The sequence below is a fragment of the Mobula hypostoma genome, chromosome 1, assembly GCF_963921235.1.
Source record: "Mobula hypostoma chromosome 1, sMobHyp1.1, whole genome shotgun sequence".
NCBI classification, from domain to species: Eukaryota; Metazoa; Chordata; class Chondrichthyes; order Myliobatiformes; family Myliobatidae; genus Mobula; species Mobula hypostoma.
Window position 1 is genome coordinate 126,070,059 of NC_086097.1, and position 14,998 is coordinate 126,085,056.

Consider the following 14,998-nt stretch of genomic DNA (forward strand, 5'->3'; position numbering starts at 1 on the left):
AAGTCAATAACAGGGACAATAGATCATATAAAGTTTGCTGCAATTTTACATTTATTAAACTACAGAATGAAGCACATATTTTACACATTCTAAACATTTTACACATCAAATCGCTCTGGTTATTCTGTTAAATGGGCAAATGAAAACCTCAAGACATCTATGACAAGAATATCTGTATAAAAATTGTGAATATGTAAACTGTTTAAGCAGGGAACCCAGTGATAGGTTTCCACCTCTTCCAAGTCATCCATTTTGTTGCATATTTTATTGTTGGTTTGTGGGGGAAGGGAGGGAGGGAGAAAGTAAAAAGTTACATCAACTCACAGGCTTTGTTTCAGATGGTTAAATGCTAATTTCTTTTTTTTGCATGACCACTGGTAGTTATTCTAGCCAATTTCTGCCTGGTCCCGATTAACTACATCAAGTGTTCAAGTTAAATTTTAAACAAAAACATTAAGAAAGCAAGATTGTTCCACTGGTTTCCTTCCGTGTTGGAAAGTCAACCAGACATGCGACTGAACAGAATGGCAATTCTGTAACTTAAGCACTGATGCCAGACAAACCGGTAGCCGGAAAGCCACTTTCCCGGCTCAGCTGGAAACAAGAAGGCACACATGAAGAGTTCTTCACTGATGTTTCCAATGTTAAACCAACTTCCTGCATCCAACACCTGGGACAAAAGAAAAGAAAATCAAAGATAAAGAATTAAAAAAAACAACCACCTGCCTAAGTTTAGTAGTGGTCATCACCACGCTTATGGTCTTTTTGCCCCACTCCCATCAAGAAAGTCGCTATGCAGCATCCATGCCAGAATCACTGGACTCAAGTTACTTCACCCAAATCATCAAACTGATCAACATCTCCACCCATTAACCCACACCAGCATGACTACATCCTCATCAGTTACTCCTCTCCAAAGCCCCTGAACAGCCTTCATCTCCCCCATGCATCGCCACTTTACTTACACTTCATACCTCACTGTCCTGCTGCTACCGAGAGCTACCTAGTGTTACTTTAAGCACATACAACCAGTCTATTTATACAAGCTAACCTTGTGTAGATATGGCCACACTCAAACATTTACTTGTACATTGTGGTTTTATAGGATTGCTTTTAGATTTCTATCTACTGTTTTTTTTTTAAATGGTGTTCTTTACGTTTGTGTTTTTTGTGTTGCATCGGACCTGGAGTAACAATCATTTTGTTCTCCTTTACACTTGTGTATTGAATATTGACAATAAACAAACGTGATCTTGAATAAATGCAGTGATTAATATAACCCGACTTGTGGAGTACTGGTCTGATCTTGCGTGACTGCTTGCTGTACTTTATGAGAAAAATCTAATTGCATAGTACTACACTAGGTGTTAGTGGGCCATCAGAAACTCTAATATTGAAAGGAGGAAGTGAATAGAATGCACACTTCAGAAGGAACGTTTTGTTTATAGGACAGAGAAAATGGAAATATGAACTAAATATTTACTTGAGTAAGGGCGAGGGCTACTCACCAATCACTTATTGACATCACACAGTAAACGGGAAGTTTCTGGAACTCGTTAAAGGCAGATTGCTTCAATGTGTATGCTCCCATGTTTTCAAAGATGACCCAATCACCTACACTTAATTCAGGTAGAAGACAGTGCTCTACAACCTGATCAAGCCCATCACAGGATGGTCCCCACAGGCTACTGGCAAATACAGGCTCTCCTGAATTAAGTTTCTGATGGGGGAAAAATAAATCAGAATGAATTTTCAGCTATATTGGATTATCCCATATTCATCCAGAAAACCAAATAGTGTCATTTTCATGCTCTAAATATATAATTAATACCAAGAGTGAATGGAAAGATATTATGTATAACTAAGGCAGCACTAAATTAGTAGCTACCTTCCATTATTTTCACTCCAATGCAAGACAACTCAGAAGCTTTACACTCCTCTGCTATCAGTCCTTTGATAACAATTGGCTCATCACATATAAGTGTTTGATGACACTGGGCCTGTACTCGTTGAAGTTTTAGAAGAATGAGGGGGTGGATCTCACTGAAACATATCGAATATTGAAAGGCCTAGACAGAGTGGACATGGAGAGGAGACCTCAGAAGAGAAAGACATCCCTTTAGAACAGAGGGGGAGGAATTTCTTTAGCCAGAAGCTGGCGAATCTGTTGAATTCAATATCACAGTGGCAGTGGAGGCCAAGTCATTGGGTATATTTAAAGCACAAGTTCTTGATTAGTAAGGATATCAAACATTACAGGGAGAAGGGCAGGAGAATGGAGTTGAGGGAGATAATAAATCAGCCATAATGGAATGGCAGAGCAAACTTGATGGGCCAAATTCAGAGCCTACATCTTTACGGTCTTACCGCTTCAGAAAGATATTTTATTTTATTTAGAGATACAGCATGGTAACAGGCAAGTCTGTGCCACCCCATTACAACCATGCGACCTACTAATCCGTACGTCTTTGGAATGTGCGAGGAAACTGGAGCATTTGGAGGAAACCTACACAGCCACGGGGAGCATTACTAACCCCTTACAGTCAGCGGCAGGAAGTGAACAGTGGTCACTGGCGCTGTAAAGTGACTGCATTAAACACTAAGCTTACTGTATTAATACTGAGCAAAACTGCATTCACACCTAATAGGCATGCAGTACTGAGCTTCATATTTTCACATGCTCTTTAGAAAATCGTTAACCCACCTTGTGAAGAATTGGAATGGCATTCACAGTTCCATACAAGCTATTTGCAAAACAGCCATAAACACCGTCACTTATGTAATACATGAAGAATGGCTCATCGTTCAGAGAAGGAACTAAGACAGAAAGAAATCTTAATTGATACTCAATTTTTTGTTAATTTTCATTTCATATAATTAAATGGTCACTGTAGATTGCAGATCAGGACATATGTACACAATTCTTCCAACGAAGTCATATTCAATCCAGACCAACAGGATGAATATATAACAATTCAGTGATTTTATAAATAATATGGTTTCAAAGGAAAGGTTTAGAAAAATTTCGGGACTTAGAAGACGGAGAACCGTCACAGTGATGTACAAACACATGGATTAAAAATGTTAACTTTAAGTCTTACTTCCATTATACTAAAGATGCACAATTAGGAAAACTATACAAATAAGGCCAAATCTCTATCACCTCAAATATCAGAAACAGTCTTTTGGTAGGGCAAGCGATACAAATCACTTAAGATAGATAAATGGCATTATTCAAGAAATTGTAAGGTTGCATGGAAAGATGAGCTTTATTAGCTAATTTCACACCCCCCCCCCCCGCAGTATCTATAGTAATCTAAATTTTAGAGTTTCTGATGGGTTCAATCTAATCCATTGAGAATTTAAAACTCCACAGGATAAATGTGAGTCCTCTTTTCGAGAAACTTGAACATATGGAGAGATGGGTGGTGGTGAGGAAGAGAACTGGGAGTGAACTATTGAATACGGGGAACTTATTTTGGTTAATAAGACGAAATGTATACTATTGGTGAAAAAATAGCATTCTATTCAAAAACTGACAGCATGAACATTGATTTTTCCAACTTCTGGCAATTTCTCCTTCCTCCCCTTCTCTCTTTTTCCATTCCCCATTCTGACTCCCCTCTTAACCTTTCTCTTCTTATCTGTCCATCAGCTCCATCCAGTGCCCCCTTCCTTCCCTTCCCGCCCCCAAGGTTGGCCATCAGGTTCTTTCTCCTTCAGCCCTTCAGCTTGCCAACCTATAACCTCCCAGCTTCTCACTTCATGCCCCTGCTCCCCCACCCTTTCACCTTCCCCCTCACCTGGCTTCACCTATAACCTCCCAGCTTCTCATTTCATGCCCCTGCTCCCTCACCCATCCACCTTCCCCCTCACCTGGCTTCACCTATAACCTCCCAGCTTGCACATATTCCCCTCCCCTGACCTTATTATGGTTCCTTTCCCTCTCCTTTCCAGTCCTGAAGGGTCTCAGCCTGAAACATTGACTGTTTATTCCTTCCCATTGATGTTGTCTGGCCTGCCGAGTTCCTTCAGCATTTTGTGTGTGTTGTTCTATTCAAAAATGAATGCTACACCCAGTCTTTCACACGGGCTGATAAAAGCTATTTCCAGTATATCAAAACAAAAGGCACTTGTCATTAAAAGATACAAAGATAATAATTTGACATGAAAGTCAATTATTGGGATGGTATTACAAATATCCTATATCTTACACGTGAATTGCATACATGGAGCAAACAGCATATTAATAATGACACTTAGTGGAAACCCACGGGATTACCTTCAGACTGATTCTGTAAGTCTCTTGCAATAGTCTTCTTGGCTACTATGTTAACTGCTAGGGTGAATGCAGAATTCACATAGTAGCTACCAGGTTCAGCAATAATTTTAATATCACTTTCAGGGGGGAAGTAAATCTCGAGGAGTGGATTTATGGCATCAAAAACCTAGAATTGGAGAATAATAAGTAATGAAAACTCAATCACTTCCACTGTGTCTAGACTCAGACATATGATCTATACATGCATATGTATTTATGCTTATTGTGCTTTTTTTTGTACTTCATCGGATCCAGAGTAACAATTATTTTGTTTTCCTTTACATTTGTGTACTGGAAATGATGTTAAACAATCTTGAATCTTGTTATATTAACTCTTAGGTTTACTAGATAATGCTCTACAAATCAATCATTAATTTAAGGACAAACTCATCACTACTGATATACAAAATTTTTACAATTTATTTTGTAGACAAGGTTTGTGCAAACAGCAAACTAAGATAGACAAATCTCATTTTCAAAATTCTATGTAGTTTATTACTTTATACATAGTCTCCAAAATATTTGGTGAGGTGATGTGTAGTGGAGTAAACTTATCAGGCTTTTGTGAGTGAGGTTTCCAAACAGCCATTATCATGTGCACAAGAACAGTTTTGACGTTTTCCTACACTTGCCAATTAATCACAAGCAAAGATTTTGAGCTTGGCGAAATTGCTATTTTATAAAAAATATATACAGGCAGTCCCCGGGTTATGAACGAGTTCTGTTCCTGAGTCCATCTTTAAGTTGGATTTTTACGCAAGGCAGAATAGGTACATCTGGTATTATTCAGTATCAGTTGGTCAAACATTTGTCTTAGAATATAGTATATATTTTACCTTTCTATGCATATAAAACACTTAAGAAACCTATGTATTTCAATAAGTAAACCACTGCGTTGCTCAGTAATAACTACAGCTTTCATCGGGGTAGGGCCTTTCACATGCTCCATTATTCTCACTTTATCCTTTTAAATTGTTCTGATTGTTTACCGACTGTAGCCTAACACTTTTCCAATGACCGATGGCGTTTCACCTCTTTCCGATTGCTTTATTATTTCCACCTTAATTTCAATCGTGATCATTTTCCATCACCAGAACAGACCGGAAAAGTGGGGTCAAGGTGAATCTTGCTAAGAAAAATTTAAGCCAAATACAAAGTTACACACTCAACACAGTGTTAACGGCAACGTGATCCAACTTAAAATGGCGGATGCCGACTAATTTTTAATATAACACGCTTTATATATAATAAGCTAATTTTTACATAATAGGCCATTCGTAAGTATGAGTTGTTTGTAAGTCGGATGTTCATAACTTGGGGACTGCCTGTACAGGACATTTTTATCCCAAATTTGGAATAAGTTAAAACAAAAGATCTTCACACCTTTTCAAGCTGCAATTCACCATCCGTTCCAGAAAATCCACCCCCAATGTCAAGCAGGCTCATATCAAAACCAAATTCTTTCTATAACAGAAACATGAGGAATCACTGGAAGTTGTATTCAATTTTGTTTTAAAACAAAAATCTTGATTTGTAAACTACACTTCCTTTAAAACGATATAAATATAAAAGATAAAATTATGAACACATTACCTCAAGGGTACAAGTTTTTTTTAAACAAAATTTAAACTGAAAAGCATGGTTAAGTTGGGTTGCTGGACTGTTAATTGTAACAATGGCCACAGATAGAAACAATTTTAAACCTGACCCTTCAGAGTGCAGAGGCAGAAATTTCAAGATGTCACACTGTACAATCTTTGCTGTATTCCTCATTTCTATCAAATGCATCCAATTTTAATATATACCCTGAAATGACAGTAGATATTTAAGCCATCAATTTACAATTAATAAAATTTTGTAAACCATTAGCAATGTTTTGAGTAGCACCCTCTTTTGGATTAATTTGAACAGTGGCCAATCAGAGATTGGGAGCGAAAGAAGAGATGACACACAGGTCAGCGAGTGTGCTTCGTGAGAGTTTCAGCGTTTGAACAATGGCCAATCAGAGATCGGGATTCATTAGCAAGGGTAGATAAAAATGAGGCAGGGCAAGCAGAGCGGCCTTTTTTGGAGTGAATAGTGTTAGAGGGGGATATGAATCTTTAGCTCTTTGAGACTTCAGCGAGAAGATTGAGTGAGAGCTAGCAAAAAGCTGTAGGTAGATTTTTTTTTCAGTTTATTTATTGTTTCCTTCTTTATAATTGCACAGTTAAAGCAGTAGTGATGCCAAGTATGATAACTGAATGCTCCTTTTGCAGGATGTGGGAAGGCAGGGAGATCTCCTGTGCCCCGATGACTACAACTGCAAGTGCATCCAGCTGCAGCTTCTAACAATCCGCATTAAGGTGTTGGAGATGGAACTGGATGAACTCTGGATCATTTAGGAGGCTGAGGGGGTGGGAGACAGGACACAGAGAGGTAGTAACACCCAAGGTGCAGGACAGAGGAAACTGGGTGACAGTCAGGAGGATGAAAGGGATTAAAGAGCCAGTGTAGAGTGCCCCTGTGGCCATCCCCCCTAACAGCAGGTATACCACTTTGGATACTTCTGGGGGTGGGGATGACCTAGCAAAGGAAAGTCACAGCAGCCAGGTTTTTAACACCAAGTCTGGCTCTGGCTCAGAAGGAATAGAGGCGAGAAGAGGCAAGTTGTGCAGGCAGGGGATTTGTTAGTTAGGTGAACAGAAAGGAGGTTCTGTGGACGAGAATGCGATTCTTGAATTGTATGTTACCTCCTGGTGCCAGGGTCTAGGACATCACTGATCGAGTCCTCAGCATGCTGAAGTAGAAGGGTGAGCAGTCAGAGGTTGTGGTCCATATAGGTACTAACGACATAGGTAGGAAGAGGGATGAGGTACAGCAAAGTGAATTCAGGAAGTTAGGTGCTAAATTAAAGGACAGAACCTCCAGGGTTGAGATCTCAGGATTGCAACCCATGTGAGGCTAGAAATAAGAAGAGCATACAGTTTAGCTGTGGCTAAGGAGTTGGTGTAGGAGGGAGGGCTTCAGATTTTTGGATTATTGGTCTCTTCCAGGAAAAGTGGGACCTTTTCAGAAGAGATTGCTTGCACTAAAACTGGAGGGAGTCTAATGTCCTAAAGGGAAGATTTGCTAGTTCTGCAGGGGGGTGTAAATGAGAATTACAGGGGGATGGAAACCAAAGTGCCAGAACAGATAGTGGAGAGGTTGTAAAGACAGATGTTGTTAAGTCTTCATAGAAAGTCAGGAATCAAAAGGTTGAGCATGTAGAACTAACATTCTGAGTTGCGTATATTTCAATACAAAAAAGTATCGTAGGAAAGGCAGATAAGCTCAGAGCATGAATTAACGTATGGAATTATGATATTGTAGCCATTAGCGAGACTTAGTTGCAGGAAGGGCAGGACTGGCAGCTCAGTATTCCAGGGTTGTTGTTTTAGATGTGACAGAGCAGGAGGGATTAAAGGGGAGGGTGGCATTACTGGTCAGGGAAAATGTCGTGACAGTGCTCAGTGAGGATAGACTGGACAGCTCATCTCGTAAGGATTTATGGGTGGAACTGAGGAACAAGGGCAGAACCACACTAATGGGGTTATAATGTAGACCACCCAACAGTCCGTGGGGTGTAGAGGAATAAATTAGCAGAGAGATCGCAGACTGTTACAAGAAACATAAGGTTGCATTAGTAGGTGATTTTAACTTTCCACATATTGACTAAGACACCCATATTGAACAAGGACTAGATAGGTTAGAGGTTGTCAAATGTGTTCAGGAAAGTTTCCTTAATCAGTACATAGAAGTCTCAATGTGAGTGTGTGTGATACTTGATCTCCTATTAGGGAATGAGACAGGGCAGGTGACAGAAGTTTGTATAGGGCAGGGGTTTACAACTTTTCTTATGCCATGGACCCCTACCATTAAACAAGGGATCCATAGACCCCAGATTGAAAACCCATGGTGTAGGGGAACATTTTGCCTGAAGTGATCATAATGCCATTAGATTCAAGGTAATTATGGAAAAGAACAGGTCTGGTCCTCGGGTTGAGATTCTAAACTGGAGAAAGGCCAATTTTGATGGTATCAGAAAGCAACTGGCAAGTGTGGATTGGGAGAAGCTATTTTGAGCAAAGGTGTACTTAAGTGGCAGGCCTTCAAAAGTGAAATTTTGAGAAAACTAAGCATGTATATACTTGTCAGAATAAAAGACAAGGAAAACAGGTTTAGGGAACCTTAAGGGCCTGGTTAAGAAAAAAAAGGAGGTACATATCAGGTATAGTGGGGCGCACGGCCAAGTGGTTACGGCATTGGACTAGCGATCTGAAGGTCATGAGCTTGAGCCCCAGCCGAGGCAGCGTGTTGTGTCCTTGAGCAAGGCACTTAACCACACACTGTTCCAGTCCACATAGCTGAAAATGGGCACCGGCAAAAATGCTGGGGGTTAACCTTGCGATGGTCTGGCGTCCTATCCGGTGGGGGGGGGGCAAGTCTCGTACTCTCAGTCGCTTCACACCAAGGAAACCAGAATAAGCACCAGCCTGATGGGCCTATAAGGCTCGGGACAGACTTTAACTTTTTAACTAATAGCAGGTAGCAGGTATAGGCAGGTAGGAACAAATGAGGTACTTGACGAGTATAAGAAATGCAAGAGAACATAAGATCTTAAATGGATTTTTTGCATCTGTCATTTACTTGGGAGATGGACATAGTCTATAGAAGTAAGGCAAAGCAGCATCAACTTCATGGACTTGATATACATTACAGAGAAGGTGGTGTTTGCTGTCTTGAGACAAATTAAGATGGATAAATCCCCAGGGCCGGACAAAGTAATCGCTTGGACTCTGAGCAAAGTGCAGAAATTGCAGAGACCCTAGCAGAGATATTTAAAATATTTCTAGCGATTGATGAGGTACTGGAGAATTGGAGAAAAGCTAATGTTGTTCCGCTGTTTAAGAAAGGCTCTAATAGGCTCAAGGTTCATTTTATTGTCAGAGTATACATGTACAACTCTGACATTTGTCTTCTCAAGATAGCCATGAAATACACATGAAAAAGTAAAAGAAACAAAACTCAGACGTCTGAATCCCCCCATCTTGTCAATGCATAAAAAGAACAGCGACAATAACAATCCCAAATCCCCTCCCCAGAAAAATCAGGAAAATTATAGGCCGGTGAGCCTGACACCAGTAGTGGGGAAGTTATTGGAAGGTATTCATAAGGGACCAGATAAATGAAGATTTGGATAGGCAGGGACTGATTAGAGAGAGTCAGCATGGCATTGTGTGTGGTAGGTCACGTCTAACCAATCTTAAAAAGTTTTTCAAGAAAGTTACCAGGAAAGTCGATGTTAGCAAGGCAGTGGATGTTTGTCAAGAAGGTTCAGTCACTCGGCATTCAAGATGAGGTAGTAAATTGGATTAGATATTGGCTTTGCAAGAGATGCTAGAGAGTAGTTGTTGATGGATGCCTCTCTGACTGGAGGCCTGTGGCTAGTGGAATGCCGCAGGGGTCGGTGCAGGGTCTGTTGTTGTTTGTCATCAATGACCTGAATGATAATGTGATTAACTGGATCTGCAGATTTGCAGATGACGCCAAGATTGGGGGGTGTAGTAGACAGCAAGGTAGACTATCGAAGCTTGCAATAAGATCTGGACACCAGCTGGAAACATGGACTGAAGAATGGCAAATGGAATTTAATGCAGTCAAGTATGATGAGTACAGTAGAAGAAAGGGATCTGGGAATACAGGTTCATAGTTCATTGAGAACCGCATCTCAGGTAGATAGGATCGTAGAGAAAGCTTTTGGCACATTAGCCTTTATAGATCACAGTATTGAGTACAGGAACTTTGATGTCATGTTGAAGTTGTACAAGATGTTGGTGAGGCCTAATTTGGAGTATTGTGTGCATTTTTGGTCACCTATCTACAGGAAAGATTTAAAAAAGAATGAAAGAGTACAAAAAATTGTACAAGGATGTTGCTGGGATTGGAGGACCTGAATTATAAGGAAAGATTGAAGAGGTTAAAGCTTTATTCCCTGGAACATAGAAGTATACAAAATTATGAGGGGTATAGACAGAGTAAATACAAGCAAGCTTTTTCCACTGAGGTTGGTGAGATTACAACTAGAGGTCATGGATTAGGGATGAGAGGTGAAATGCTTAAGGAAAATGAGGGAAAACTTCTTCAGAGGGTGGTAAGAGTGTGAAACGAGCTGCTGATGCAAGTGGTGGATGTGATTTTGATTTCAATGTTTAAGAGAATTTTGGATAGGTATATGGATGGGTGGGGTACAGAGGGCTATGGTCCAGGTACAGGTCAATTGCCTGTTTATGTGCTGTAGTGTTCTATGATTCTAATTCTGCACAGTAAAAACATCACACTTCAGACTGCATCTTGTTAACATCATATGGTAAAGAATCCACAAATTAATATGATACTTACACCCATATCAAAGATACAACGAGCATCAGATAAAGCGTGCAGGTAAGTCTCTATATTGCTTTTTGGGCTTGAAACATGAAATCTGTTGAGAATAATAAATATATATAATATTTTGGATTCACTGCCACTTAGTACTGGTCATTTACTCATCTTACAAGCCTCTCCTTAATCAGATTTAACAATGAATAACTTAAATGCCTATAATTTTTTAAGCCTTCATGTAACATTTTAAACAAAACATTAAGTTTCTAAAGTAGCCTGAATTGATCTGGCCTTAATCTAGAGATTTTTGTCCCACCCACTCCTCTCCCATCCCCTGAAACTGAAAACTTGTTTTCACTTTCTTGGTAATGACAGAGTTTTTGACCTGAAACTGTTCATTATGCTTTCCATAGATGTTGCCAGATCTGAGCGTCTCCTGCATTCTGTTTATATTTCACTATTTAAGTTATTAGCCTTAAATTATTGTGATTTAATTATATAGCACAGGAATTAACGTTATCTAAATTCAACTGCCTTGTCTATCAGAGCTGCATATGAAAATAATAAAGTATTGAATGCTTAAATGGCCAAAAGAAATGTTAACATTTTGTATTTAAGAGTTTTGTCCAATAAAATCAAGGATTAAACTTGTCACAATGTTTATACCATTGTTAGTAATAAAACAAACTGAAGCTTGCACCAAAGCATTTAGATATAAATGATGCTACGAAGCCAAAGCCGCCTTTGGAACATCACCAGATATTAAGTACTTACAGTGGCCACTTTAATAGATAGCTCCTGCACCTAATAAAGTGGCCACTGAGTGCGCTTGACATATTGTGAATTCTGAGATGCCATTCTGCACAGAACTGCCATTCACTGGATGAAAGGTCTCAACCCAAAATGTCATTGTTTATTCATTTCCATAGCCTGACCTACTAAGTTTCTCCAGCATTTTAATGTCTCTTGCTCACTGGATGTTTTTGTTTTCCAGCATCATTTTCTGTAAATTCTAGAGACTGTTGTGTGTGAAAATCCCAGAAGATCAGCAGTTTCTGAGATACCCAAACTGCTATTGATTACTAACCTAATCGGTTCGGCAATATTGTGGGCCGACTGGCCCATTCCTGTGCTTACTGTTCTCCGTTTACCATGTCTGGCACTTATCATTCCATGGTTAAAGTCACTTAAATCACATTTTTTCCCCATTTTGGGGAACTACAACACAAGACACAGACTTAATTAGAAAATGCATAAACTAAAAGGTCGTATTTAGATTAGTTCCTCATTATTCAATGGCGATAGGGTACCAGACTGTAGATAAACAGAAAAACAAGGACACCTCCATTGTCACCGCAGTAGCTCTCCTACATGGATGCAACAGTTTCTGTGCAAGTTTCAGACTGTGTCGTCAAGGTGAAAAATACAAGCATTCTGGATCTGGGCTTCAGGCCACAGACCTACACACATTCCTGATCCTGTGTTAAAATCCCAAAATCTGAATCCCAACTCTAGATGCTATTGGTCCACATCCCAACTACTGATATTGTAGTACTGGCTAGCATAAGAGATCCACGTTAGAAAGGATAACAGTGACTTGGTGTATGAAGTTCTTTATTGCAATTTTATAACTCAAATAGCACGGCGTAAATACAATTACTTTTTTTTGATATTGACCAAAAGAATAAAATATTGTTCAAAATATTTCTATGTTGAGCTACATTGGTTATATCTCATTTTACCAAAATCAGAGTGTTTCTGATCATGCAATTTATTTAATTAAGGTGACTACTCTCAGTGACAATCCCACAGCGTGCACTGAGTGAATGAATAAGCTGTGGGGCTTCCCATAATCATGCACAACTGTTTGGTATTTTCCAGTCACAATTATATTAATTTCTCTAAACTCACATTCCAGAATACATGCTCCAATTTTTGTTATGGCAAGGATGATCAGATTAAAATGGGAGGGAAGTAATGTATTTTTTAAAAATATGTCAATACAAAGACAGAATTCACCTAGAAGATGAGTGATTACTCAAAATTGAAAAGTACATTATAAAGCATAATAGTCAATTGACCTGTAGACTGGAATGCATGGTGAACACAAGCGCTTTTGCCAGCCTACAAACTTGGAATGTTCAAGTTCATGTGATCGGAAAGGTAATTTACAATCCCATAGAAGTCATCCCAGGAGCACAGAACATATTCTAGAATACTACAGCACAGTACAGGTCCTTTGGCCCACAATGTCATGCTGACCTTTTAACCCATTCCAAGATCAATCGAACCCTTGCCTCCTACTACTACTAAGCCCCCCATTTTTCTATCTTCCACGTGCCTATCTTAAGAGTTTCTTAAATGCCTCTACCATCACCCCTGGCAGTGCGTCTATATATATATAGTATAGTATAGTAATACTTTATTGATCCCGGGGTAAATTGGTCTGACACACTCACCATTCTCTGTGCAAGATGCCTACTTCTGATACACCCCCCATACTTTCCTCCAATCTTAAAATTATGCCCATAGTATTATCTATTTCTGCCCTGGCAAAAAAAAGTCTCTGGCTATCCACTTGATTTATGCCTCTTATCTTCTTGTCCACCTCTATCAAGTTGCTTCTCATTCCCCTTTACTCTGAAAAGAAAAGCCCGAACTTGCTCAACCCATCTTCACAAAACATGCTGTCTAATCAATGCAGCATCCTGGTAAATCTTCTCTGCACCTGTTCTAAAGCTTCCACATTCCTCATGTAATGAGGTGACCAAAACTGATTATTCTAAGTGTAATCTAAACAGGATTTTAAAGAGTTGCGACAATGACTTGTGGCTCTTGAACTCAATCCCGACTAATGAAGACCAACACATGATATGCCTTCTTAACAGCCCTATCAACTTGCGTAGCAACTTTGAGGGATTCATGAATGAGAACCCCAAGATCCCTCTGTTCCTCCTCACTGATAAGAATTATGCCATTGACGCTATATTGCAAGAAATTGTAGAAATGCTGATGGAAGCTGGAAGCCAGAAAGATTTCACAGGTATTTTAAAATATGCAATGAAAAGCTATCCAATTGCTCCTTCTGCGACAACCAGCATTCTCACTCAGATTTAAATTGCCAAGAAGTTTGCTGGGCATTTTATGTTCCGCGTAAAAAACTCAAATTTTTATGCCATGGGCGAGAAGCACAGATCAGAAAATCTGTACAAATCAGGAATATGCTCTACATTTAACAGTTCACTGTTTGATTTTAAATAAGCAAGCATAGCATATGGCTGAGTTTCATGATGTCTTACCATAATTTTGTAGTATTTGTTACTTGTGCACGGAGCAAGAACAACGTAGTAGAAATGATTGGACGTTTTTACTGAGTCATTAGTAATATTATACGCTGGCCAACTTAGTGTGGAAGCAATGAACGGAGCCCGCAAAATGAAAGCATGTGACTTCGAAAGCCCGCACACAAAAGAGAAAGCTCTGTGCATTGGAGGCCCCACCAATTCACTGCATAATCAATTGGCTGCATGCACAATCGATCCAATACAGTTCATTATTAAATTTTTAAAAATTCTGCTCACCTTACGCCAACCACCTGAATCCCTAGATCTTTGGCAGATTCCAAAAGGTGCCTGCAGTCCTTCAATGTAGCTCCAAACTTCATACCCATCTCATTTTCTTCATTTGAAACTGCAGTTGCAATGTCTACCAAGAGCCTAAGAGAAGAGGAAGATGATTGGGGCACAGTTGGTTTATATCATCATATTTGTAGCTTGAAGACTTTCAGAAGTATGATGAAGATTATGTTGGCAGAAGCTCCCACTTCCAAGCTCCGAATGTGCACCTAAATGAGAACAAATCCTGCGCAGGAGAGAAAACTGATGATTAGGGCCTCGGCATGTAGCTACATGTAAAGGACAGGGAGGAGAATAAATATGTAGCAAGCCAAGACTGAATGATTCATCAAGAGTTGACTGGATACTGTAACAAAAGACAATAAGAACAATAGTGGACTGAATTAATTAGCTGACTTAAGTTTATCAATTAACAAAATCTAACACATTTTTTGTCAGAGTACCAAAAAAAGTTGTTAGTTATTCTATTAATGATCTAACAACTCATAGCAACTCAATCAGCACGAAATTATTATACATTATCTTGACTAAGGTGGCAATATAGGGGATCATTAGTATCTTGAAATATGAGCATGAGGTGAAATATTCCATTCCAATCCAAACTCCTGATGGAAGGTATGAACGTGTAGAATGGGCAAGG

General features: G+C 39.4%; 1 protein-coding gene across 3 annotated transcripts in view; it reads right to left on the bottom strand.

Moving 5' to 3' along the window:
* The window catches only part of LOC134350380 (antizyme inhibitor 1-like), a 57,548-nt gene continuing 42,550 nt past the window's right edge, over positions 1 to 14,998 (bottom strand). For 2 of the 3 annotated variants that reach the window (XM_063055499.1, XM_063055509.1), the window contains 7 exons: positions 14,305 to 14,439; positions 10,742 to 10,823; positions 5,705 to 5,785; positions 4,283 to 4,448; positions 2,705 to 2,817; positions 1,509 to 1,720; positions 4 to 670 (listed from right to left, as the gene is read on the bottom strand). In XM_063055499.1, the coding sequence (XP_062911569.1) occupies positions 541 to 670; positions 1,509 to 1,720; positions 2,705 to 2,817; positions 4,283 to 4,448; positions 5,705 to 5,785; positions 10,742 to 10,823; positions 14,305 to 14,439 (919 nt within the window). In that variant the 3' untranslated portion in view covers positions 4 to 540. Of the gene's footprint in view, positions 671 to 1,508; positions 1,721 to 2,704; positions 2,818 to 4,282; positions 4,449 to 5,704; positions 5,786 to 10,741; positions 10,824 to 14,304; positions 14,440 to 14,998 lie in introns of all 3 variants that reach the window. The other variant, XM_063055519.1, reaches the window with a different exon arrangement.